At 32.6% G+C, this 27,793-nt stretch overlaps 6 protein-coding genes across 6 annotated transcripts; 3 read left to right on the plus strand and 3 right to left on the minus strand.

Annotated features, from left to right (window-relative positions):
• Positions 1 to 2,481: 2,481 nt before the first annotated feature.
• On the minus strand, positions 2,482 to 4,444 carry LOC137831780 (probable ribose-5-phosphate isomerase 3, chloroplastic). The gene has a single exon (XM_068639589.1). The coding sequence runs from the start codon at positions 3,425 to 3,427 to the stop codon at positions 2,585 to 2,587; it is 843 nt and encodes a 280-aa protein (XP_068495690.1). The 5' UTR covers positions 3,428 to 4,444; the 3' UTR covers positions 2,482 to 2,584.
• Positions 4,445 to 8,317: 3,873 nt separating this feature from the next.
• LOC137831783 (putative B3 domain-containing protein At5g66980) lies at positions 8,318 to 10,362 on the plus strand. The gene is made up of 4 exons (XM_068639591.1): positions 8,318 to 8,513; positions 8,836 to 9,229; positions 9,319 to 9,476; positions 9,878 to 10,362. The coding sequence occupies exons 1-4, from the start codon at positions 8,445 to 8,447 to the stop codon at positions 10,148 to 10,150; spliced, it is 894 nt and encodes a 297-aa protein (XP_068495692.1). The 5' UTR covers positions 8,318 to 8,444; the 3' UTR covers positions 10,151 to 10,362.
• A 292-nt stretch (positions 10,363 to 10,654) lies between these two features.
• Positions 10,655 to 17,783, minus strand: LOC137831782 (peptide-N(4)-(N-acetyl-beta-glucosaminyl)asparagine amidase). The gene is made up of 17 exons (XM_068639590.1): positions 17,630 to 17,783; positions 17,487 to 17,540; positions 17,200 to 17,397; positions 16,979 to 17,077; positions 16,675 to 16,761; positions 16,333 to 16,415; positions 15,956 to 16,069; positions 15,405 to 15,459; positions 15,207 to 15,293; positions 14,782 to 14,837; positions 14,632 to 14,691; positions 14,395 to 14,482; positions 13,556 to 14,302; positions 13,404 to 13,464; positions 12,328 to 12,430; positions 11,587 to 11,721; positions 10,655 to 10,991 (listed from the first exon to the last, which is right to left on the minus strand). Exons 1-17 carry the CDS (start codon positions 17,705 to 17,707, stop codon positions 10,907 to 10,909), a joined length of 2,190 nt encoding a protein of 729 aa, XP_068495691.1. The 5' UTR covers positions 17,708 to 17,783; the 3' UTR covers positions 10,655 to 10,906.
• Positions 17,784 to 21,793: 4,010 nt separating this feature from the next.
• On the minus strand, positions 21,794 to 23,137 carry LOC137833511 (uncharacterized). The gene is made up of 2 exons (XM_068641855.1): positions 22,690 to 23,137; positions 21,794 to 22,608 (listed from the first exon to the last, which is right to left on the minus strand). The coding sequence occupies exons 1-2, from the start codon at positions 23,135 to 23,137 to the stop codon at positions 21,794 to 21,796; spliced, it is 1,263 nt and encodes a 420-aa protein (XP_068497956.1).
• A 169-nt stretch (positions 23,138 to 23,306) lies between these two features.
• Positions 23,307 to 24,003, plus strand: LOC137833512 (protein MAIN-LIKE 1-like). Its single transcript, XM_068641856.1, has 3 exons — positions 23,307 to 23,581; positions 23,651 to 23,738; positions 23,818 to 24,003. Exons 1-3 carry the CDS (start codon positions 23,307 to 23,309, stop codon positions 24,001 to 24,003), a joined length of 549 nt encoding a protein of 182 aa, XP_068497957.1.
• A 1,521-nt stretch (positions 24,004 to 25,524) lies between these two features.
• On the plus strand, positions 25,525 to 27,684 carry LOC137831784 (hydroxycinnamoyltransferase-like). The gene is made up of 2 exons (XM_068639592.1): positions 25,525 to 26,081; positions 26,241 to 27,684. The coding sequence occupies exons 1-2, from the start codon at positions 25,656 to 25,658 to the stop codon at positions 27,108 to 27,110; spliced, it is 1,296 nt and encodes a 431-aa protein (XP_068495693.1). The 5' UTR covers positions 25,525 to 25,655; the 3' UTR covers positions 27,111 to 27,684.
• The last annotated feature ends 109 nt before the right edge of the window (positions 27,685 to 27,793 follow it).

The raw sequence follows: 27,793 nt of genomic DNA on the forward strand, positions 1-27,793 counted from the left end.
ATGTCCTTTTCAATAATAATTATTTTTCCATAAATGTGTGTTGCAGAATTTTAAATAAATATTTACGTGTCATCCATCCATTTATACTTTTATTAGAAAACTAAAATTTTGAAAATGGAGTCTTGTGCTTACTTTTCATTCTGCTATTGTTTGAATCTGTGAATTTCCTTCTTATAATTACATCAAACTTTTTCTAATTATTAAATTCGAACTTAATAGCCATATTCTTTACAATGTCTTCAAATTCTCTTGCAGGGAAAATGAATTTACTTATTTTAAAGGTCTTGCTGAATGATATTTACGTTTTTATAATTTTTAAATAGCCACTTACTTTTTTTTTTTTTTAATAAAAATAACTTTTTTTTGTCTTTTTGTATTCTTTTTTCATTTAATAACTAGCACGTTCACAAAAAATTAAACAAAATAAAAACTATAAAGATTAAAATTTAAAATTTAAAATATAGAAATTTAAGGATTTAATTATAATATATCAAAAATATAAAAAAAGTATACCTTTCACCCAATTATGAATTGTCATATAAAAATATAATCAGTTATTTTATAACAAGAATATAAAAATAATAAATAGTTGTAAAATACATGAAAAATTTATCAACATTAATATTTTTGCATATTTTAATACACCTGTAAATTTAAATATAAATAATATAAGTAGTGAGAGTGTTATTTTGTTAAAAACATAAAAAAAGTATGTGTTTATTGAAATAGAGAATGTGAATGTTATTTAAGAGATAAGGACATACAGTTATTGATATTTATTTTCTAATGTTTTAAGGATTACGTTCTTGGATAAAGGAAAAGTTGTTGATATATAAGATAAGCAAAAAATAATAATTTATAGTTAAAATTAATAAAATTATAACTATATTTTTTCTATTTTTATCCTCAACAATAGATTGTTTTAAATATACAGACTTTGGTCTCTCTGGACAATAATATATTATGGGTGTTTCTTATTGCACCTTATCAAAATTCTTTCTGACCCATCAATTTTCAAAAAATTAATTTAACTATTTTTTAAAATGATTTATGGATTATTTGTTCTGAAAGCTTTTTGAAACATATTTTTCATAATTCAACAAATGTATTTTTGAAAAATATTTTCTAAAAGAAGATTTCTGGAATAAAATTTCCGTAACATATTTAATACGTTTTAGAATGTGGTTTTGAGAATAAATTTTTCAAGATGTGTTAAGAACGAATTAAATAAACCATTTGGTCCTTTCATTTAATTAATGGGGTGTAGGAAGAATTTTGATGGATGAAGGAAGAAACAACCCCAATTTTAGGTTCAATGTGGGGGCAAATTCTTCCTGCACCATATCAATTTTAACCTCCACCATATCAATTTTTTAAATTTCTAAAACTACCCTTATTTCAAATTAAAAAATCCAAAATAATAATTATAATTGAAAAATAAAAAATACATGCTGGAAAAAAATTCTGAACACAAAAACTAAAAATACATTCTGGATAAAAAATTTCAGAATTCAAAACTATGTTCGGAAAATTGAAATCCAAAATATTTCAGATAAAAGTTTCAAAAATAATTTTTCCATTTTTGTGTAAGTTATTTTTGTCATTTAGAAGGGGTATTTTTGTCATTTTCTAGAGCTGATTGGGTGCATGTTGAAATTGATATGGTAGAAGGAGAAATTGCCCAATGTGGGCGGAATAGGCCATTCAGACAACCTGGGCCCAACAAAGCCCAATATGGTATAAACTGAGAAAAATTAGGTACATCTTTTACATAGCTCCACTTCAATCCTAAGAGATCGGGTAATAGTAAGTAGTTAGGGTGGTGATATTTTGATAGAGTAAAGAAAAACACCCACTTAATAACTTAAAATAATAATATTTTAATCATAACTATTTTTTTAATTTAAAATTCGAATACTTATTATTATATTGTTAAAGTGGATTGCCAACAGTGTTTATTTAGGGGTGTGAAACTATTGTTTTCAAAGTATCTACAAGAATGTTAATCTTCAGTATAATTTGGATATTTACTTATTATATTTCTCTCAACAAAATGTGGCTGTAGTTTAGTGGTAAGAATTCCACGTTGTGGCCGTGGAGACCTGTGCTCGAATCCCAGCAGCCACACAAACATATATTCTTTAGTAATTTTATAATTTCGAACATTTTTTTTTTACTGAACACAGTGATCAAATAGGTTTTGTTTTTGACATTTGATTGCTTAGAGTAATGAATGTGTAAACCCCCAATGAATTTCTTGCTCAAAATATATTACAATGACGTGATATCTAATTGTTTGATTTAGATCGAAATCATCTCGGTTTTTTATCTTATCCATCAACATTTTTTTTTCATCGGCTTAATTTTCATTACTCGTAAGCTAGATTCAAACCAAATCAACGGTTGAGTGCTTAATTTGCTGCATAATTGCGGTCAAGTATGTCATAAGCAGTATAAACCATGGATCAGTGCAATGAAATGTATGCTATAATAATTATTATTAATATTCCTGAGAAAACAAAACAATACAGGGACAATATTGAGAGAAAAAAGAAACAAATTAGGAATTGGCGAAGCATCTCTCTCACTTGTTCTTGACTTCAACGCCAGATTTGCCGGCAATGATGACAGAGGTGGCCATGTTCAAGAACAATCCATGCTCGACGACGCCTTCGAGAGCGGAGATTTCAGCGCCAGCAGCGAGGGAATCCCTAATTGGAGTCTTGAAATACAAATCCACAATGTAATTGGAGTTATCGGTAACGTAGGGTTTACCAGATTCATCCAATCTCAATTTGGCGTCGCATCCTTCTTCCTTAAAGAGTTGCTGGAGGCGATCCAGATTGTACTTCCAGCAGAACTGAACCACCTCCACCGGCATGGCGAGGCCGCTGCCACCGAGGCCGTCCACGAGCTTCGTGTCGTCGACGACGACAATGAACTTATCGGAAGCGGCCTCCACCATCTTCTCGCGGAGGAGGGCACCGCCGCGGCCTTTGACAAGATTGAGGTCGGGATCGACCTCGTCGGCGCCGTCGATGGCGAGATCGAGGCGGGGATTGTTGTCGAGGACAGAGAGGGGGATGCCGAGGGAGCGGGCCTGTTCCTCCGTGCGCTTGGAGGTGGGGACGCCGATGATGTTGGTGAGCTCGCCGGAGGCGAGGAGCGCGCCGAGCTTGGCGACGACGAAGGCGGCGGTGGAGCCGGTGCCGAGGCCAAGGACCATGCCGCTCTTGACGGCCTCGACTGCCTTGTCGGCTGCGAGTCTCTTGAGGTCGTCCTGGGTGAGGGTAATGGCGCGGACGGCGAAACAATGAGGACGTGTGCGCAGTTTAAGAGAGGTAGGGTTGCGCAGGATAAGGCGCGTGGAGGCGGTGTGGTGCACGGAGGAGAGAGAAGGAGGTGAGGAGAGGGATAAGGAGGCCATTGAAGAAGTGAAGAAGAAGAAAAAAGTGGGCCTTGTTTGGAAGAGGCTCAACCAGTGAATGTCACACACCACAATCTACACCCAGGTTTGCTTCTTTGCCCTTTTTTTTATCACTTTATTATCTCTTGTGGTTTTTCCTTAACTTGCCTTTGATTGCTTTCCACTACACAAAAAGTTAGATCATATGGATATTCTCTTTCCAACCTCCCCCATTCATTCACCTACCAATTTCTGCATTTCTCCCCTTATCCTTAAAACAAAAACACATTTCATTTTAATAAAACACAAATACCTCCATTAATTGTTTATATTTTATTGTATTGAATAAATAATATATCTGCTTATATTTATACCATTCTTTAATTATATATTCTTATTTATATTCAGTTTCTTAATTTAATAATTGTTCAAAAAAAAATATTAATTTAGCACGTGAAAACCTTGTAGGCACAACGATACTCCCTCCCTCCCAAATAACTATTGTTCACGTCTACTTTTCTTTTCTTTATAAATTCTTTTATTTGATCTCGATTCCTTTCTTTTACTGTCTATAAATTTGAAAAGATAATTCTATTTAAAAAAATTAAATTTAGTTTCATTTAATCTCACATCTTATGTGGGTATGTTACACAAGTTTAGCATTATTACATAATCTTCTTATTGGGAAATCGCTGTCGAGAATGATGAAGGGGAATTGGAGAAGAATCGATTGCTTGTTTTATGCTATTGAGAGCCACGAGCCAGTGACCATTGGTTTACCCTAGACAAAATGTTTGGGCAACGAGCAGAGTTGATCCTGGAAGCGTGGTTGACGAAGAGTGACTGTAAATGCAAAATTGTAATTAATTTGAGAATGTAGATAAAAATGAGACTAGGTACAAGGAGAGGAGGAATAACATTACTCGTTATAAGGGAAAAAGGATGGTGTTATCAAGGGAAAACAACAATTTGACTGAACATCACTGTTTTTTATTAAACTATATATTCTAATATATAAAATTGTAATTAATTTGATAATGTAGATAAAAATGAGAATAGGTACAAGGAGAGGAGGAATAGCATTACTCGTTACAAGGGGAAAAGGATGGTGTGATCAAGGGAAAACAACAATTCGACTAAAGATAACTGTTTTTTACTAAATTAAATATTTTAATTAGAAGACATCTTTTTTGCTAGAACAAATATGAACTCCAGCTTCTTGATGAAAAGCTCTAAAGTTGAAAAAGTATAAAAGGTACTAAGTATTGGGTGAACAATTCCTTATATATGACTATCTATTTATATGTTTTTTTACTTCCAATAATAAAACTAAACAATTGAAGTATATTTAATTTATTAATAATAATGGTCAGGAAAAGTTTACAACGTGCTGCTAGATTTTTGGAGAAAATGTTGGCTTTCGATGATAATTGTTTTTCGATGGTAGGCCACTTCCACTTTTGAGAAGGCGGGACATTCATGGTTTTTGAAGTGAAAGGATGAAAATGTGAGATTGGTTATCACACATTACTCATCCCCTTTATCATACATTAGTCATTCTCTTTTCTTGGTATTAAGAAATAGACTTTAAACATAATTTAACTTTACAAAACTTGAAATAGACTTTAAACATAATTTAACTTTACAAAACTTGCTCATAAGGTAAATTTTGTAAGGTGAGTTTTGTCTCACTTATATACTCTGATACCATATTAAGAAGTAAACTTTAAGCCTAACTCAACCTTATAAAATCGGTTCATAAAGTGAGGTTTGAATCCATATCTTTATATCTAGTTAATGTGAGATTTTCATCACTTAACAAGATTTTTAATCGAGGGACGATACCTAGTACATTAGATTTCGGTCTTGGATGAGTATCACTAAGTTGCTCATGAAGAGTTTTCAACTTGTTCGATGTTGGTTTTGTATGTTAGTCTATGTAATTCCTTTGTATTTTTGAACTTTATATATTAATTATGATCGAATGGTAGTGTGGGTTAGTTTTAATTTCATGTTTAGAGACTTCTCAAATTAATTATTAATTATAGTCGAACACTTGTGGTTAGTTTTAATTTCATATTTAGTGATTAAGAAATCCAAAAAGAGATGGAGTATGCTCTCCATATAGTATAGTGTTACCTGAAAATCAGGCTATGCTTCAGAGAAAGAGTGTGTGAGAGTGGATACATTGCAGCAGCAGTAAGAACAACACATGCAACAGTCGCTTATGCATAATCAAATTCATTCAATCAACTTTAGCCATCTTCCATCATAATTTCTGAAAATCCATATTCGGTCACCAGCATGATAACTTTGTTGTGAATATTAATCACACAACAATCTAGTAATTCTCGCTGAGTTGTTCAAATCCAGGTGGACCACTAAAAACTATGCCCTTAATTTTTTTTAACTTTTTATTGTATTTTTGGGGCTTTTACAATTTAATATAAAAGGTATAAGGTTTAAATAAATATTTTATACTAAAGTTTTATATTTTAATAAACTTCTCTAATTAATTTTTTTTAATTTTCAAAATTATACATTTTTTATCAATTAGTTGACAACTTATTAACGTGAGATTATGTAATCAATGGTAAGGTATCTTTTTGAGTAAATGGAATATACATTTTATTTTTTGAAAATTTTAATAATTTTTTAAATAATATTATTTTACCACATACATTTTTCAATTTAGATGAATGAATATATACTAATTAAATCATAGAAAATAATATAAAGTAGTAGTAAATTTTTGTTTATAACTCACAATTTGAAAAGAATACTGTTATGCTGATTTTTATGAACACTTGATTATCATTCTTTAACATTTAAAAATAAAACTTATGCATTGCTGGTCATTTTTTAACTATTAATTTTAAAATAATTGAACAAATGCTATATAAGTTCATAAAAGTTTACCTAGAGTTTAAAAATAACTAGTTTTATTCAAAACTTATGAATTCCTTATTTGTTTACGGATGATTATTTCTACTTAACTAAATCCAAGCAACATCCATTTCTTAAGTGCAAGTAAATAGGGTTTTTGACCATGATGTTATTTTTTTTTTCTTTTTATCATAATAGGGTCCGTTTAAAAAAAATTACAAATTTAGATAAGTCGTGTCAATTCGGCATGACTTCATATGCATAAATCGTCCCAATTAGATACGACTTCTGTCATGACACGACTTCTGCTTTGTCATACTGAAGTCGTGCCAACTTGACACGACTTTCCAAATACAATAAATTTTCATTTATCTTTTTATTTCCAAATTCAATAACAATTTTCTTCATTTTTTAATTAATCAAATAATCAAACATTCTTTATTGTATTACATTACCGTCAAACATGATTCATTCACGATTATTCAATTTTTTTGTTCCTTAAAACTAACATTCTTAACAAATTATGTATCAAATTAATTTTTAACATTACATAACTTACTACCCAATATATAAACAATAAAATTAAAAAACAAAATTATGACGTGGCAGAAGTCGTGCCAAGTTGATACGACTTCAGTATGACATGACATAAATTGTGTTTAATTGGGACAATTTGTGCATATAAAGTCGTGCCCACAAACTTCCATAAATTTATAATTTTTTTTAAACGGATTTTGATAAAAAAAATAAAAATAACCCCATAGTAAAAAAACCTCAAGTAAATATGTCTACAAAATTACTATCTTTGAACCACATATTTTGGTTCTTAAGAATTGAATATAGTCGAGTTACAGCAATCACCAATTCTGAAATGTGAATTGAGTGACATGTACGTAATTTAAAGAATGATTCCAATTATATCACATCACTCATTCAATTCAATCTTCCAAAATCGGAACAGTACACAATCCCGTGCCTTAATATGGCAAGACATAACGTAGTACTCAGCTTTTTTGCCCCAAACCCTCGTGTGTTTGTATGGTGTTTATCTTATTCATCCCATTTATAATAAAGTATTTTTCTAGGTTTGTAATTATTTTCCCAACATTAAGGTTTGTATTCTTGATTTCCATCTTATTTAATTTCAACAATGTTTTAGTCCGGATTATTTAGGACTTATTATATGGTCTTCCAGACTTGTTTCAAATTATGTATTTATGTATTTATGCTACCTTAATTATGATAAAATATTTTTATATTATGCATTTATACTACCTTAATTATGATAAAATACTTTTATATTTATACTAGAAGAATATATTTTAACTTATTCATTGATATTTGTATATCTATTGATTTCTTTTTATACATTAAGTTTCATACAATCCAATTGTTAAATTAATTATATAACATTTTAAAATTATTTAATAAATATTAAATAATTTTACTTTTAAAATATAAGTAAATGTCAACTATAAGATTTATTTAATTTAATTTAATTAAACTTTTGTTTTCATAATATGATTTGCTTAAAATGTCCGTTATAATATTTAATGGTTGAATTATTGAAAATAAGTGTAATTTTAGAATACTTTTTAAATATTTTCCATTATAAGTTAAATTTTTTGTTAAAATTATAAAAATTAAAGATATTTATTAAATAAAACATAAAAGTTACAAAATTTAACTGCTATATGAATTTGAACCTTTAAAACGTTTCTCGAAATATAATATTTTTGTATCATATAACTCAAATCAAACATAAGATACGGGCATTAATTAATTAAGTTATTCTAAATATAGATTTACTCTTCATTAAATTCTTTGTTGTTTAATTTAATAATTTTAGTAAGTGATTCAAATTTAAACGTTAAATTAAAAAAATAATCTCCTTCTTATAATTATATTATCTGAGAAAGATTAGACAACACATATATATTGTGAATCTTATATTATCTTTTTCATACCCCATTCTTATATTTTGTTGAGGTGTTACTATTATTATTTTTATCCAAAAGTATATACATATTAAAAAAATTAAAAACCTTTATATTTGAAGTAATCACAAAACTTGTTGATGGAATGAATATACCCAAGACAATCACAAAACTTGTCATCAGAGGTCATAAATTTGTCAGAAAATATCAGACGTATGGAGAGCGCACGGCAAGCCCTGGAATTCTTCAAAGTTTTCCTCCTTAACAAAGCTTCTACCCAGTTGGTATATTCTTCTTTCTGTTCTTGCTTTTGCTTCTTTCACTATCTTTTGTTATTATCTTTAGTGTAACCATTAGGGTCAATCCAGTGTGGGAGGTTAGGAGAGTTTATACGGGTCTAAGTTCAAAACCCTTGATCTTGTATCCCAAAAAAGAGTCTTACTTTAGTGTGAAAGGATCATGAAAAGTGAATCTTTTTTTGTATTCATGAACCTTTTCTGTAGTAGTCATTGTCGCTTGGTTTTTTTGTCTGAGTTTTTATGCTTTGAAAATGTCAATGGTGTATAACTGACGGTGACACTCACTTGGAACTTGTTCTTGTTTCAGCAAATACCAACATCTTTCACTAAGTTTTTCAATGGAATCGCACCATGCAAGATCATTCTCATTGATCACGATGGAAAATGTTGGGATGTTAAGTTGGAGAAAATCGAGGGTCGTTTGGTTTTTAAAAATGGGTGGCAGCAATTTGCCAAGGAGAAAAATTTAGAAGAAGGGGACTTTTTGGTTTTTCAGTATGATGGCATGTCTACCTTTAATGTGAAGATATTTTCGAAAACTGGGTGCAGGAAAGGGGCTACACCTCCAAGCCGCGAAAAAGTTGTTCCCATTGTGAATTTGGAAAAAGATTCTGATGAGTTTGGTAATAAAATCCAGAGCAATGGTATAGGGAAACGCTCACTGCCAAATACCAAATTAAAACTGGAATCAGTCTTAGAAGGTCAGTTCTTCAAGTATTCGTTTTGTATAATCTCATATCATTATTATCCTAAAGCTAAAAATGTAACCCTACATGCTTAATGCTTATAGGGGCATGTCCATCTGAAGGAGCTCGGCGCAGATCAAAAAGACTGAAGGAAGAAAAAGATAAAAAAAATGACAAGAAACTTGCTCTGACTAAGCATGTTCCATTGCAGAATCCTCATTTTCAAATATATTTTGATACTCCCTGGAGACTGAAAAGAGTGGTTGGTTATTTTATTTTTTTACGTAATTTACAATTTAAGTAGTTACTTTACTCTGACTTAAATGTAAACTAGCAGTAAATTAATTCATTGAGGTTAAAAGTGAAAGTTGTTGAACTAATAGATAAATATAAAAAATCAAATAAGTTGAAACAAGCAAACCTAAAAGCCTGTTTAATACACTCTAAATAAAGTTTTTTTTTAATGTTTGAGTTTATTTAAAAAATGAAAGAAAATAACAGACATATTTAGCCACCAAACATGTATTAAATGGTGTTGATTTTCAATTCATCATACCTTGTCCTTGGGATCTAGTGGGATATATAATTGTTCAATTTGGTTTGTGTTATAAAATAGTTGGGTGACTTGGATGAGATGATAAAATTGGTGTTGGTGGGTTGCAGGAAATTCCTAAAAAGCCGATTAAGGACATGGAAATCAAGTTGATCGGGAATATAATTCTCAGGGATGAGAATGACAGGTCGTGGCCGGTGTCGATCATTTCCACAGCGAATCAAGACCGTCGTTATTTGGGAAGTGGATGGTTGGATTTCAGGCAGTGCAACAACATTGAAGAAGGGTGTCAATGTGATTTTCAGTTTGTTGTTGACAAAGCAAACGTAGCCAAAGAACTGCTTGTGCGCGTACGTTCGAAGGGAGGACTGCAAATAGTTTAGGGCATGGCTGCTTATCATTTCATTTAAATTAAGATTGCACTCATCTTGTGGTTGTGCGATCCTGGTGCCTTTTCTTGTTTAGAAGAGTTGTAGAGGATGATGGTTTTGCATATAGAGGGGGATGCAAACCAAGAGGTTTTTGCTTTACATTTTATTTGTACAAGTCATGTAGTACTTTTATAGTTGCTATCAAGACCAAGGTATTCATTTCATCGCAACTCTTTCAAACTGGTACACACATTTAGCACGAGCTTACTAGTTTACTGAAATATCTGTTCTTCAAATTTTGTGCAAAGGGTAAATCCCAAATACATACAGAAAAAATGGGTCTTTTTTAAGTCTTCATTTTTCAAAGCTTAGATCGGAATGAATGTAATGCATAAAAACCATCCCATTTTGGAGTTGGAATGACCGGTAAATAACAAAAATCAATCAAATGCTTTCATGTGACTTGCAGGAAAGATAAATCAATAAATTACGACCCTCCCCGCAAAATCGAAATGATTTCAGGCCAATTGAATCTGGTCATCATTACCATAGGCTGCCAAAAAATTAAGTAAAAACTCTAGCGTTACAAGGCAAACCAATAAAATAATTTCTTATCAAATCTTGGTCCCACATTTGCCAGTATAAATAATATTACTCTGATGTGTACAGTTTAACTAAAGACCCAAGCCAGGAAGTTCTGGTTTGCATCCTCATTTAAGATTATATTCTTCCATGGTGATGGGATTATTACTGTACCTATATTTCATTTCATGTCGATTTCGCATAGAGGTCAATGCTACCGATTTGCAGCCGGGAAGTAGAATGAACATCTTTGACTGCCAGAAACCTAAACCTGTATAGACATAATATTTGTGTTTTGGAAGATCAAGAGTACGAGACAGAATCAGCCAATGGCAAATAAGAAACAATCAAACACATACCTTTCTAGTCTTAATACCTTACTTTAGAATGAATATATTCATTAGAATTAAATTAATGATATGATAATTTAGATCTAAGTACCCCCAAAAATAAATAAATTTGGAGTTATTTTGGTTACCACAAAGCGGAAAAACATATGATTAAGGTAGAGATAAAGGGAAAATGATAAGAATTCATTATTATTTTCTAAATTTGGAAGCCCTGCATATATGTAGACCGACACAAATCAGAAAAAATAAAAAGTAAAACACTTCATATTTAACTTTTATGCAAAAAAAAACTATTCATATGTTAATGTTTAAAAGCACAAATAACAGCTCTTTAAATAGAAGTATATATTTATAATGCTTTTTTGAACATAAGCATAAACATTATTTGTTCCAGTAAATTATAACACATAATAATTGTTTTAATAAAAAAATTGAGAAATAGATTCGCCTGGGTTACCTATCAACACCACTTAAATTTTTTTGTTCAGGTTTCTTCACTGTGTCAAGGTAAATTACCTGAAAACGTTACACGGAAAGCTTGCGCAACCGATTTTGTATGTTCTACGCTGGAAACGGTCTTCAAAGAACTGAGAAGTTTGCTTGTCCAAAACTTGCCAGCTGATCCCCTTATCACTGCTACCTTCAAGAATCCTGAGAACATAACATACCGCAAGATAATGAATGCACGGTACATGCTTTACTAATTGAAGCTTATACATGACAACTCACTACCAAGCATAGAAAAGGTTATCAGAATCTTGTTTAGAAAAACAGAGCCAGTCAAGAAACATACTAGCTAACCAGGGGAAAAATACGACTTTAACAACATATGCATATGGTTGCTGACAGGTAGAGCAAAAGCAGCACACACATGACACAATTGGCTTGCTTGGCTTGGCTTTTATGTTGTCTTTAAGGATTTGATTTTGATAAGATGGCAGCATAAGTTTTATAATACCAATAAACTATATTGTGCCACCTGTTTAAAACATCAGCAAATCCTTTTTTTTAAGTAAAAATAAAGTTACTACTACAGTGATGAATGTTTTAAATTGATGACGAATTAAATTTTAAATTTTCATTGTTAATCATGTATGGGAGGGAGCAGCACATTGTTAATTTGGAGCAATGAAGTTATTAAGATTGGAGAACTCTACAAGGTAAGGCAGACTAACTTGGCTACTCGTTAATTAATAAAAATAATAACGACAATGAAACGATTTAAAAGTACTTCAGCATATATTCTAAAGTTCGTACCAGTCCATTGGATCCCTTTCCGGTGCATCATTGGCTGACATCAAATCATATGCTACAAGCTCAAACATCTTGTAATCAAATGTTCTATACACGATCCAACAACCTACCCAGTCAATGTAAACCGATATTTTTATCAGAGTATCATCAAGGCAAGTAGTGCCTGGACATTTAGAAAGGTGTGCACAGTAGAAATAAAATGGAATTATACTTTTGGCACTTGCATTTAAACTGGCGTGAAGCATTTAGACAGGGAATTAAAATCTCTAAATATTATTTATTCAACAAAAAGGGAGCATAGAGCAAAGTCCACTGGAAAATGAATATACAGTATAAGAAAAATGAAAAAAAAAAACTAGTGATTCCTATAACAATCTCTACCAGGCCAAATGGACACTTATTTTACTCAAAATTCTCTTCACAAGATCCCCCTGAACCCTCCCTATAAAAATCTAGCATTCTCCCTCCAGGAGGATCTCTCCATTGACAAACTGTTAGATGTCTATTCAGTTATGCCTAGAGTCCACTTAGTCGATTTGGGCCCAATAATTATTTTTTTCATTGCTTTGTCCCTCACATCCCTTCTCTGCCCCTTTTATTTCTTTTAAATAGCCTATAGTTTCAGTGACTAACACTTCATAATTATGAATTCTTTTTCATTGATCTTATGAAGACAAAAAATCAACAAAGAAGAACTCCTAAGAATGAGAGTTTTAACATGGAAACACATAACAGTGCAGAGAAACTAACTAGACCAATTCAAGTTTCTAACATTTATCCACTAGTAACTTAAAACTATAAATTCTAAGTGGTTTGCTTAGAATCTATTCATGAAATATAATTGGTATAGAGGAAATATCCATAAGAAAATTTAGCAAAGATAGATATCATGCAAAGCACTATACAAAGATAAGATACTTCGTAGTTGCCACAACTTGTTCTTTTCTAACAGGAGTAGATATCACGTTTTTTCATTTGTAGGTGAAAAACAGCAATACCTCCATAAATTAATTCTCTAGAAGTATGTTTAAGCTTGAAGCACAATCTTATGAGGTAAGTTATTTATTTGGTTAACATACCTTTTGCTCCATTTAGTTCTTCCCATTTAGATACTCGAATTCCATCAAATGCAGATGTTATCTGAAATTTCATAAAATAGTGACAACTTTATAAATGCTATAAGGAACAAGTATGGTAAACATATAAAATATCCAGTTAAATACAAACTCACAATCCCAAAAGGCAACTCCTCTGAACTTGCAATCGCTGAACCTGAATGTATTCTATTTAACTTTGGAAGTGGGAGCAGAAACATATCTTTCCCATAGTTTTCACACTTGTCAAGATTGTAAATTATGTCATCCAGAGCATCTAGCGCAACAGGCAAAGCTAAAGAAGTAACAACGGGGTCAGCGACCAAACCAATTTCAACTGTTCCATCTGTATTCATTTTTTTCTCTAGTGAAAGCGCATCAAGTAAGTCATCAAAAGATGGCAACAGTTTTTGAAATTTTGGTTTATTTAGAACTGAATCAATGGAGGTCCTTCTACTTTTATAAGGGGAATTGTGAAGATCCAAAAGAATTCCTTTAGTAATCCCGAGTACTTCAACAGCTTCTGACTTTGTTAGTTCTTCCCCAACAAATTGATAAAGGACAGCATGAAATGCATTATAAATCCTTGTCACGTGTTCATCTATGCACAAACGAACCGGGCAAGCAGAAGAACTTAGCTCATCAGAACCAATCTCTAACCTGGATTTGCGCCATTCTTCATTCCCACTTCGTCTTCCAGGTAATGATAGTGACTCGTCATCATTAGCATGTAAACTCCTCTCAAGTTCTTCCTTTTCTTCCATATCACGAGCTTGAATAATTGAAAGTAGTTTAGATGCAAGGCCTCTTCGAATTTCTTCTGTTATATTATGTAATACAGATGACGCAGAAGGCTCTGTAAGCATAGTTCGGCGAGAAAGAACCTCAATTTTGAAAAAAATACAAAAATTCATCATAAGTTATCAGCAAATCATGATTCTCATGCACGTGAAAGAGCATAAATTGTGAAACCTACCTCATGCCACTTCTTTGTGTATCGTTTGGTGACATCATAAACCCCATCTTTTGCTATGGCTATTACATAATTTAATTTTTTCCCCCACCTGTGCCACATATTTTAAAAAAGTGAGGAAACATGAAAACAGGATGGAAACTCTTAATGAGGACAAGAACAATGCTTTTGTCAATGTCAATTAGATGGATGATAGCAATGAATACACTCAAGTGAAAGTACTGCACAAATGAACAATACCCTTTTTCATATAATAATGGCTTGTCATAGATTCCTTCACATGGGTCAAGATGCATCCATCTGTAAGAACATAACAAACACATCTGACCAGAAACAGTTTTAACAGCAGGATTATGATAACCAGCAACTTTAGGTCAATTTTATTTATACCTGCCCAAGAATTGAGAGAAGCACTCTGTCCATACATGATCCGTAAAGTCCAAGATCTGGAGATAAGAATGCAAGCTAAATTCAAAAATTGAATAATTTACATGTCTATACGATGGGTATCTTTTCCTTACAGATAACAATTTAATTTAGAATATCAAGCATGACTTTTTCTCCTTATGTATATGAGAACTGAACATATTTTATGTAAGTAAGACTACAATTAAATCAGCTAACAAAACACAAGATTTTGCCATGTAGATGTTTGACACGAGACATTGGGCACTGCATTTGTAATATCAGTATCATCATGTGCATTATCTAGCAGTTAAGGATATAAAAAAGCAATGCATTATCGACTCAATTGCAGCATAAAAATCAAGAAAAACCAACATACTGAAAAGACTGAATTTCATCTAGTTACAAACCAGACGTGAATCATAGCCAAAAGCTCGACAATAGAAAGTAAAGCAATTGGCCCATTCCCCACAGCGGCCCTCTCTTGTTTCCACAAGCTGCAATTTTAATAAGGGAATGTCAGTATCCAAAATAAATGTGATGGGAAAAGAAGTTGGATAGGCAGTCAGCCCAGTATAAATTATAACAACTTGACATGAGTTGAATACCTTCATTGGATCATTGTACCGAGGGAAGCGAGTAAGTTTGGAGCAAAAGGTGCAGCTGGGTTGTGAAAAGATAAATGTGAATAACATGAAATAGACGTTAGGCAAAAAATAGAAGCTAAAAATTTAGAGAACATGAGAAAAAACCTTCAAAAATGCTTTATAAGCAAAAGGACAGAATCCAAGTAACCATAACAAAACTAGTTTGATATCACCAGATCTCCTAATAGTAAATAGATATGTAGTATGTAATGGATGAATAATTCCACTCATAAAAATAGGATTTTCTGGCAAAGACATCTACTAAATAATATCAAACAGGAAACAGTTTGCTGACATTGAAAAAATGACACTTTCAAATTTAAAGAAACTATTAAGTTGATAGTGATAAAAATATGTTGCAGACCATTCGGTTGATTAACTAAGGTTTAAAGTTAGTTCATATGCATGATGTCATAAGAAAATTAAAATAAATATCAAGTATGATAATTAGAAGAGCCACTTTCCTTGAAACACAGTAATTTCACATTAAAGTATACATTCAATAGTCATACCGATAGAGTTCAACCCTAGAAGCTCCATAAAGTGTCTCAGAAGGAAGTGCAGCAGTCATGCCCTGGGCTACAGTTTGTTTACCACAATCATGACAAGATGGTGAATTCACCCATCTATAGACAAGAATGCGAAAGAAATAAGAAAAGAATCAGATGCATTTGTAAAAATATTACGCATGTGTAGGTTAACTGATGTCTATCATGCTGACAAAACATTGCACCAATCATATTTGAGTCAAATCACAAATAGGCCAGCAATTACATGAAGCATGAGATATGTGATCCACTCTCTTCAGTCTTCAAGGAATTATTGGCCATTGAAACGTTCGGTCCATTGGCATTAAAGGAGAACAGAAAATATAATAATTAGTTTAAACCTGAAGGATTTTTTGAACCAGAAAAGCAGCTGCAGCAAGAAAGCATGATCTTGTTCTATTTTCGATGGCTTGAAGTTCCCCTCCTGGAAAATGTTTATTAGGCTCCGAGATTACAAAAAATATAAAAGCATAATAGGAAAACACATGCTTATGAAATGACAACAGCATTGCAATTCATACACAGTTCTTGTCAAAATGAAGAAAAAGACAGTTCCAGGGTAAATGAATTTCTAAAATAGTTGTACAGAGAGTTACAGTGAAATAGTTGATTTTACTAAAGACAAATTCATATCCTCTACGAAACTATATATTTGTAGAATAAACTAAGATAAATTCTCCTACCTTGGCCAAAGAGACCAAAGCTTTCTCCTCGAGCTCTTCTACAGGAACAGACTTCCGAGCAGCCTCCTGGCGTGTTGGATCCTCATACTGCAATATATCAAAACAAATCAATACATGAAGTGATGGAATCAATCGTGATATACTAATATTCATAACGATAACAGACAGAAGCCAGTTTCTTAGTCTATCTTTACTGTAAAACTAATTGTCTTTCTGACACGCTATGAACTTCATGAACCAAATATCTTGCTCTCCTCATTAAACGAAGATAAAATTATTACTAAGTCAATAAGTTGAAAAATACCATGCGAACTTGACTAATGTAGGGCCGTACTCTACTATCAAATTCACGAGGATTTTCGTTCGACATATATTGCTGCAACATAAGCGCTTCCTCCTCAGCCTGTACAGATATAATAGTACATGCACACACACAAAGTGTTAAATGAAAATAAAGGTGAAACTAGAAATACATATAGAAATGTTCTCCATTTCCATAATCGAACACATAATCTTAGGTCAAACCTGCAAGAGTCTGGCCAATTCCTCATCGGATTTCAACAAATCGGAATAACTTGGTTCTGGTTCTGGTTCTGGTTCTGGTTCCGGTACCGGTTCGGAGTTAAAGTCGGAGTCCGTGACCGAGACGAGCCGTAGTTTGTCAGAAATGGCGATGAGATCAGAATCAGTGGTGACTGGAGTATCTTGTTCGGCTTCAAGAATCTATGCAATGCAAACAGAGAATCAAAATTTAGGAGTGTGGAAATGAAAAATTGGGAGCGGAATTGAGAATTACGAAGGCGAATCGGAACCTTTTGCTGATGAGGTGGAACGGAAGTGAGGGAATAAAGCTGGAATTGAAAAACCTGCAACAGTGGAATAATGAAGGAATGAATTGGATATAGACAGTGAAATTGAATCGTGAGAAAAAAAGGTTACAGAGAAAGAAACGCACTTCGAAGCCATCGTCTGTGTCGTAATGGATATCAAAGTCAGAGTCGTCGTGAACCACCTGAAACGTGCGCGCCACCATCTTCTTTCTCTCTGCTCAACCTTCACTGAAATAAATATTTAATAAACACACACGATAACTGTTTTAATATTAACACGCATAATAACTGCTTTAATGTTTTTTTTAAAAAAAATTTGCCGCACCTTGTATATTATTGTAATAGGATTAACTAACGTCAACCAAAAAAATATCACTGATTACTTTTTTTAATTATTAAATATAATTCAATATTAAAATAATTTTTCTATTTAATGATAATTAAAGTAATTTATCTATACAATAACCCTAAAATTTAATTGCCATCCAACTTTTTCGTACGGATGTCTAAAGAAGAAAAAGAAGAAAAATTAACATAAAACAAGATCATAGTGTTACCATAAATTGTTCTGGTATGGACATAAAAGGTTGGTGTACCCCTTAACTTGGTTCTCCATTGGAAATGAGAAATTAAATAAAAGAAAATGATGTTTTGATAATTATATAACTATTTCACAACCTGTGTGTTTAAGTTTAATGTGATTAAAAAAATAAGTTTTTGTAATTGTGAAGAAGGTATAAAAATAGCATCTTTAACGTAATAGAGTATCAGAGTCATCTAAAGTTTAACTCAATCCATAAAATCAGTTTATAGGATGAGGTTTATATATATAATATAATATTTTTATTTTTATTTATTTTTAGTTGATGTGAGATTTTTAACACTTCTCATTATGAATTTAAGGAGTTTAAATTGAATTTAATTTTATTTAGGATATAAAATAATATTTTATATAAGTTGAAATTGCATTGGAAATTTATAATAGTCATTCATAAATAGCTTCTTTTCTTACATTTAAAAAAATGATTATTATAAGTTAAGACATTTCTTTAATTCTTTTACGAGTTTATGTAATGATTTTATAACATAAATTTTGTTCTTAGTTTATTAGATCCGTGTTAGTTTTATCTTGTTTTATGTAAAATTTAGAAAAAACTAAAAGGCATTTGTGAAAGATTAATCGCATCAAGTGTTCAATAAAATTTAACAAAAAAAGTTACATTTTTTCAAATAAAATTTGATCTCTTCAAGACATAAAATTTTATGGTATGTTGAATTGTGAAGAAATAAAATGGATGAAATAAAATAAAACTAATGTAGATTACATGGAGAAAGAGGGGGGAAATCATTTTAAAGATTGTGATAACCACTAAATTAATTTTTATATATTTTTATTCATGCACTTTTAAAAAAATTTATTGTGTTTGTTTCCCAACTAAATACGGATAACTTTCAATTTATTTTCATTTAATTTAATTAAACCTTCTACACTGACACGCATTAATTAATGGCATTAAACAGCCTAACTACTAATTAATATTGATAACAACATTTACGTAATTGCTTGAAGTTATAAGATGCTATCCAACCGACATTACAAGTTTGCAATAAGTACAGTATTACTCAAGGGTAACTATATAGGTAATGGCCATTTTTAAAAAAAAAATAGTATATGGTAAGTTATGGTTACATTGTTGAGTTCTCAAAGTTTTCTATTAATTTTTAATTTTTTTTTTTTTTTTTACGGTTTCACTTTAAGGTGATTGATTTTTTTTTGGGAAAAAATATAATACAAACAGACTAGCAGGGAGTCTATTATACCAATGAAAAGATTCTCTATGAATAAATCCTAAATTAGCCAACTTATCAGCATACGCATTCCCTTCACGAAAAATATGAGTTACCCTAAACCTGATTGTCCCACAAAAATTAAGACAAGTATTCCATCGATTCTGAAGCATCCACGGAACATTAGTCCTAGCAGTAAACGCAGCACAAACCAAGGCAGAATCACATTCAAGCCAGACATTAGTAAGTCCCATTTTTTGAGCTTCCTCCATAGCATGTATAACTCCATAAAACTCAGCAACCAAAGCAGTTTGAACTTCAAGAAATGCTGAAAAAGCACCAATAAATTCTCCCATACTCCCACGAAAAATACCTCCACAAGTAGCAAGACCAGTATACCCCCTAGCAGCCCCATCAGTATTAATTTTGACCCAGCCTGGTGAAGGAAATTCCCATCTAATAGGAAGAGGACGAAAAACTTTACCGCTACGAGTCTTAATACCGAAAAACTTAATCACGTTGAAGTCCAACATATCATTCTTCATTGAAGCTTTAGACGAATTTCCCACTAGACAAGTTAAATCTTTAATTATCGAAATAGCCTTAGAAACCCCAATCTTATCCTGAAATCTAGCATAATTCCTCATACGCCATATCATCCATATAGAAAAGGTTATCACCGCAAGCTTAATCAATTTAACCAGAGGACTACCATCACTCTTAATAAATGAAAGTATATCATCCTTATTAGAGAAATGAGAAGTAAGAAAAATTTGTCGTACCCAACTCCAAATATGCAATGCGTTAGAACATTCAAAAAATAGATGTTGAATAGATTCCTCTTACTTTTCACAAAGCGAACACATAAAACATATATGCAAACCCTTATTCTGAATAATGACAAATAAGTTCAAACAGGAGTATATTTGCATCAACAAATATAATAGCTTTAATGGGAGAAAAACTTTAACAAAATGGTGCATCTATGAAAGTGATATGCACACTTAATGTAGACAAACACGTGTCTTGAAAATCAAATACTTTATTTTCAAAACTCTTACATTTTAAATCCAATAAAACAAACACAACAGTCATTGTTAAACAAGAGTTGTAAGGATATATACTCAGTAAACAACTAATAAATGCAATTTTTCATTAAAAAATCATGATTTGAGTGCATTGAAAACTGTTTTTAATTTCTTAATGTCCTTAATATTTTTTATGAAGTGATATTACCAAAACTTAATTACGATAAACTATGTAGCATAGATACGGACACTGACATAACACGGATACGGAGATACATATAATCTCTAAAATATAGGATACGGGAACACAGATCTATATATTATATAATTTTGAATTATATAAATTGAAAATAAATATTTATGTGCAAAAGTATGTTTCAGATTCTTTTGAGAGCAGGAAGATATTTTTCATGACGGATTCAAAAGAATTTGTTCCTTATTCTTATAATCATAATAAAAATTTATACAATAAATTTAAATTTTAAAAAAATTATTGTATTTATACCTTTTAAAATTGTGTTAGAACCGTGTTAGAATTTTCAAAAATCTAACAAATATTTTTTGAATTAAACACTTCACTAATAAGTATCCTAATAACTATCCAATACAGATACGTCATTTAAGAAAAATATCCAGCTTCTTAGGAGAGTTAACATGCCTCATAGTTTGGGAAAAAAAAGCACGTGAACATAATATAACATGAAGTTCGTTAATATTACTTTTATAACTGCACATTAATTAATATGATTTGACTAATAATTTGAATAAAATATTAATTTTCTTTATATTTGTCATGTACTATATAAAGCATTAGCTGGGTTTTTCGCAAAAATGGTGTATTTTTTTTTCATATTTACGTAAATGGGCAAAAGTAGAAAAAATTACAGAAATGGGCAATTTTTGGTCAAAGTTGCCAATGGTGTAGGCAACATCAATTAAATTTGTTAATCTCTCCACTTTTTATTTTTTAATTAAAGTTTCTAACTGGATTGACAACTTTAGTGTAAATAAAATTGGATATTGGATTGACAATTTCACTCCATTGAAGTTGTCAACCGTATTGGCAAGTTCAGTTCATATTTTTTTATATAAATGACAATTAATATTTTTGGAAATAAAAATATATAAATAATATTTTAAAAAATGACAATTAATTATAATATCAAAATTTAATTTAATTTAATTTAAGAAAATGGTATATAAAGTTGAATAATTAAAATTATTTTTTTACAATAATTTTAAATAAATTGGATTAAAAATGAGTTGTTTGATAAATTAAAAATATTTACTATTTTTTAAATATTGTTAAAGTTAAAAATACACTTATAAAAATGTGATATGATTTATGTATAAATTTTTAGATTATATAATATATGAAAATGTATTTATGTAAAATAAATGAAAATATTGAATAGAAGTCATTAAAAGAAGATGATATTAAAATATTTGATAACAACATTACAAAGGATGATTCTACTGTCTAAATGGACAATTTCCTTTGTTATGACCTTCATTGCGACAGTAAGAACATTTTTTTGGCTTGTTTTGAATTGGTTGATCCATTTCATTATGCAAACGAGTTGTAATTGGTCGTCCCGAGTTTTTACGTCGCATGTGGGGGTCAGGTATGAAATTTGGTCCGGTATAAGTAGACCAATAATCCTCGTTTTGAACGGGATGGAATTGAACTTGATATGCCTTTCTAATCATGTGGAGGTTGTAAACCGGATCAATGAATGTCGTCATTTGTAAATGACAAGAGGAACAAACGGCAATCACATGACGACAGGGAAGTCGAAGAGCTTGGAAGTGACCACAATCACACCACCAATCATTTAATCTAACTGTATATGACTGAGGTCGTCGACCATGTTGGGGGGTGGCTAATTCTTGGACATCAAATTCAGAATTTTCTACATTAAACCTTTCCACGAAACACATAGTCGAATCTTGTTGATTTTTTCTAAATAAGGTTGTGATATCTTCTGGATAATGATGACCTGCACGTAACATGGTGTCTATTTTGAAGGCTCGCTCAAGAAACCATGTTTTTGTTTTTTCGAAAGTTGCCTTAACCAAAGCGGAAATCGGTAAGGAACGAGCTCCCTTAAGCACGAAGTTAATGCATTCCGCTAGATTTGTGGTCATGTGACCATACCTCTTTCCCCCATCGTATGCTTGAGTCCATTTCTCTAACGGTATGCGATCTATCCAGGAAAATGCTTGCTTGAACTCAGATCGCATAACTGATAGCTTTGCCTGTACTATCGGTTGTTTCATCTCATAAGCTGTCATAAAGAAGTAAATGAATTTAGTTAAATGGTAAAAAGTCGTAATTATCTATTAGAGAAGGTAAGCAATGTTATTACCCATGTTAATCAACTGTTGTTTGAGCTGGGCATTTTTGAATTTTTTGTTGAAATTCGATGCGATATGACGTATGCAATACACAGAAACGAGGTCGTCTCCTTCCCATCCAACTTCTTCGGATTGTAATGCTGAAATTATACCGGTTCCTCTATCAGTAATCATGCACAAATTTGGCTGAGGTGTCACATATTGTCGCAATAATTGGAAGAACCAAATTAAAGCCTCCCGAGTCTCGCCTTCAACAATCGCAAACGCCAATGGAAATATGTTCCGATTCCCATCTTGAGCGATTGCGGTCAACAATGTTCCATGGTATCTTCCAGTTAGAAATGTCCCATCAACTTGTACAATGGGCTTGCAAAAATTGAAACCATCGATACAAGGCTTGAAAGACCAAAACACACGATCCAACGTGTAACAAGAATTGTCTTGAGCACCATCAACCATACAAGGAGAAGCAATATACTGCACAATTGTCCCCGGATTGCTCTCTTTTACTGCTTCCAACCATCTAGGAAGATCATTGTAGGATTGTTCCCAATCGCCAAATGCCAAAGCAAGAGTTATTGCTCAACATGCTCGAGCTCACATATTAACACTTATTGGGAGTCTATTGATGCCTGATTCTTCAGGTAGTAAGGTACATTTAATGTATCTATTATTGTTGGCTGACTTGAACAACGTTAGAAATTATAGTTGGGGGTCAGCTGTATTGGCTTCTTTGTATCGTGCGCTCGATCACGGAATAGACTTTAATCAAGATAATATTGGAGGTTGCACGCTGCTTTTCCAGTGTTGGGCATGGGAACGCCTAACATGCATTTCTCCACAACTTCAACCATTGACCGATGAAGAAGTTCAACAAGGGGTTGGTTTCCCACTCGGGAAAAGGTATGCTATTTTTTTATTAATTTTCGAGACAAGAAAACAAAGTTCTTAATATTCCTTTGCTTATATTAGGTGGACTCGGAGGATGCATAGGACGCACACAGGAGGAACCACTGTTCCTCAAATACGAGCAATGTTTGATGGCATTAAAGCTAAAGAGGTTGTAACCAATATATAAACTAACATATCATTTTATCTGAAAATTTCATATTACTGATGTTTCAAACATTTATTTACAGTTTCTTTGGACTCCATATCGAGTGGATTATGTTAGGCGCTTGATCACTATCGAGGTTTCCCCAATTGCACGAGCGGTAGTTCCTCTCATATGTTTCGCAACGGTTGAATTTCATCAGGTTGATAGGGTCATGCGCCAATTTGGATTTCGACAAAGTATTCCACATGACCCATTCAATCTTGATTAACTTCACAAAGAGGATATGAGAGGACGAACTGATCGATATTGGCCACAATATCATGTGGCATGGATAGCGATGTGGAATGACCGTCATAATTGTCTAATTCAGGGAAATCAATTTAATGGAAATGGTCATTTGCATGACAAGTCAACATACATGCAATGGTACATCAACCATACTATCCGCTACATCTCGCCTATAGAGTCATCGTCCGAGGATGATGTAAGTTCAATTACAAAATTATTTATTATTCTTCATTCACTCATCCAAAATTAACACATATTTTCAAAACAGTATGATATGCCACATGAGACTACACAACCTCACTATCAACATCATGTCGGGTCTTCTTCTCAAGTTCAATCGTTTCAACAACAATCTTTTCGTCTGCCAGGTGTTCAACCGACCCAGTTGTTCGGATATAGGGATCAACCTCACATGTCATTCCATCAACCACCTTTCAACTACTCAACATCTCCATCTCAACAACAATTTTTTGTTGGTCCATCAAATCCCTTTGCAACCTCTACCATGACCCCCCCCCCCATCTGCCTACAATCCAATGTCATCCATGCAGTATTATCGACCAATAATGCCTTCACAGGTGTCCGAAAATCAGAATGATGATAATGAAGTCGAAGGCACTGACGATGACATTCCACCTCCACCCCCTCCTACCCTTCCATCCGAACAACAGCCACAACAACGACCACGAAGACAACGAAGAAGACCACCATGCGGCACAGCTTCACATAAATGACAACTTTTCCTACATCTCTATTTTATAATCATGTATGAATTGTACTTATTTATTATTTTATAAATATTGTTAAACACTACCCTATTTATTTATAACTATATCAACTATAAATGCTACTTCATGAATATAATTTCAATTTTTTAAAAACAACTAAAGTATTTTTAATTTTAACATTTAAAAAATACTAAATATATTACATTTATTACACAACTTATTTTTAATCCAACTTAATCTTGGGTAACTTTGTTTCTTGTGAAAACAAAAATTTAGTTTTAATAGTTTTAATTTTAAAAATTATTATTATATAAATTTTTTAATTTTTAACAAAATTAATTATTTAAAAAAAATGAACTGAACTTGCCAATACGGTTGGCAACTTCAATGGAGTGAAATTGTCAACCCAGTATCCAATTTTATTTATACTGAAGTTGCCAACCCAATTAGAAACTTTAATTAAAAAATAAAAAATGAAGAGATTAACAAATTTAATTGATGTTGCCTACACCATTGGCAATTTTGACCAAAAATTGCCTATTTCTGTAATTTTTTCTGGTTTTGCCCATTTACGTAAATATGAAAAAAAAATACACCATTTTAATGAAAAACCCGCATTAGCTAAAGGTTCGAAAAACAGCTATGTAAGTCCTTGACATAAAGAAAACTACCAACCCTCACCTTCCTATATTTAATTCTCAACTGTCAACTAAGCTTAGCACTCTTCATTATTCCCACTACTTGTTCTTGTATTTATATATATACACACATATAAACAAGTTTCACCAAAGGAATACATAGCCAATATTGATTGTTTTCTGTTTTTGTGTCTCTAACACACTGATAATAGCCACACATTCTGGTGTGGGGAAAGGAAAATCTAAGGACAAGCATAAGCATAAGCATGTCGAAGTTGAGGGTAACCGTGAACTCAAAACTAACGGTTGTGTCAAGCAGACCCGTTACTTCGGGTAAGGTTCACACACTATCCGTGCTGGACCGTGGCATGGCTAGCCACACTCTGCATGTGATATTCTACTACATGAACGAGGATAACTGGTTTAAGTCCTTTGATTTGGGCCCTTTGAGGGAATCCTTGTCTGAGGTTCTGACTATGTACCCTGTTGTGACGGGTCGGTTGGTTCGAGGGGAGAATGGTGAGTGGCAAGTGAAGTGCAATGATGCGGGCGTTAGGACCACAAAGGCCACCGTGGATGCCACCCTTCATGAATGGCTCAAATCTGCATCTCACTCGGAGGAAAAGCTTCTGTTTACTTGGGATGATATGCCTGAGGAGGATCCCTCCACTTGGCCACCCTTTCGAATTCAGGTAGTGTTATTCACAGTCAAGATCAAGTGGTGCAGCTTTTTGATTGGCTGATTATGTTTATGTTATGTTTACTTCCAATCATTGATCTCTGTTGATGAAGTGTAGCTTTAGAGGAAAATATTGATATAAGAAACTGATTATTGGGTGGTGGTGTTGCAGATAAACAGCTTCAAAGAAGGAGGTGTGGCAATAGTGGTAAGTTGCAGTCACATGGTGACAGATCTAACTTTTCTAGCATCATTCTTCAAATCATGGGCGGAATTGCACCGCCACTTTCCCATCACCCACCCTTCCTTAATCGCTTCACTTCCTACTCGCGGCCATGCATCGTCATCACCACCTACAAAAACAGCCTCTCCAAAAGACTTAGCAACAGCCACCTTCAAGTTTTCCAGTTCAACCATCAAACAATGCCTCTCCAAAGTCCACGACTCGTGCCCCAACGCCACCCCATTTGACTTCCTGGCGGCTCTGTTTTGGACACGTGTCGCTCGTGTCAAACCTCCAAAAACTCAGGATCAAACTCACTCTCTGTGCCTCTGCACCGACTCGAGGAGTCTCCAAAAACCTTCCCTCCCAATCGGGTACTTGGGAAACGCCTTGCACTTTTCAACGCTCTCGAAGAAAGTGAAAGACGTTGAACTAGGAGGCGTAGTTAGTGCAGTGCATAGGCACCTGGAAGAGCTTTCAGAGGAAGAAATAGGGGCTGGCAATGAAGGGAAACGCGTGTATGGGAGTGAGTTAACTTGTGTCTGCATGGAGCAGTTGATGGTCGAGGAAGATGAGGAGTCGTTGTTATACGGTGCAGTGTTTGGAAGAAACGAGGAGAAGCCAGTTCATGTTTCGTGTTGGGTGGGGAATGTGGAGGGTGAAGGTTTAATCATGGTGATGCCTTGCTCGGAAGGAGGACTTTCAAGATCGGTGATGGTGATGCTGGCGGAGGAAGAAGTCGCTGAACTAAGCAAAGATGAAGCTATAATGGAGTTGGAGCCAGCGATGCTTCTTGCTGGTTGTGGAATGGACCATTGATTTTACGCTTTAACCCTAACTTTTTTCGGTTGGAAAACTTTTCTATAATACCAAATAATAAAAATCATACACTTCACAATTCTTTATAAAAATATAATAATATTTTAAATTAAAAAATAAAATAAACATTAATTTATTAGTGTATTAAGTGTTGTTTTTACATGGTGTTAATATTATAAGCACACTTTTCTGTTTCTTGTCTCTATCTTCTTCTGTATGTAAAGCTGGCATCTTTTACTTGTGGGACCAGACAACCATAAAGCTTCTGGAACACCTCTCACACGTGCTTAATTTGGAAGAACCAGAAACCTTTTCAACCAACCTGATATAGTCATGCTGCCAGTGTACCTGTATCAGTAAATTGTTTACGTCACTTTTGTTTATTTTTTATTTTTTAATAAATTAAATTCTATTATGTTTGTTTGGTGTTTGGATTGGAAATGAGATTTGAGGGAGTGGATTTAGAGTGATTTGAGAGAAAAGTGAAGTTGTTTGGATTGTAGGTGTTTGAGGAAAGTTTATTGAATTTTGTGAATGATGTGATAGTTGTATGAAAATTTTGACATTTTAATAGTATTATGTACATTTTTAATAATTATAAAATATATATTATAAATTAATTTTAATTTTATTATTATTTATTCTTATCAATATTAATTATTATTTATAATTTTTTTAATTAT

This window comes from Phaseolus vulgaris, chromosome 6, assembly GCF_000499845.2.
Source record: "Phaseolus vulgaris cultivar G19833 chromosome 6, P. vulgaris v2.0, whole genome shotgun sequence".
In the NCBI taxonomy this organism is placed as follows: Eukaryota; Viridiplantae; Streptophyta; class Magnoliopsida; order Fabales; family Fabaceae; genus Phaseolus; species Phaseolus vulgaris.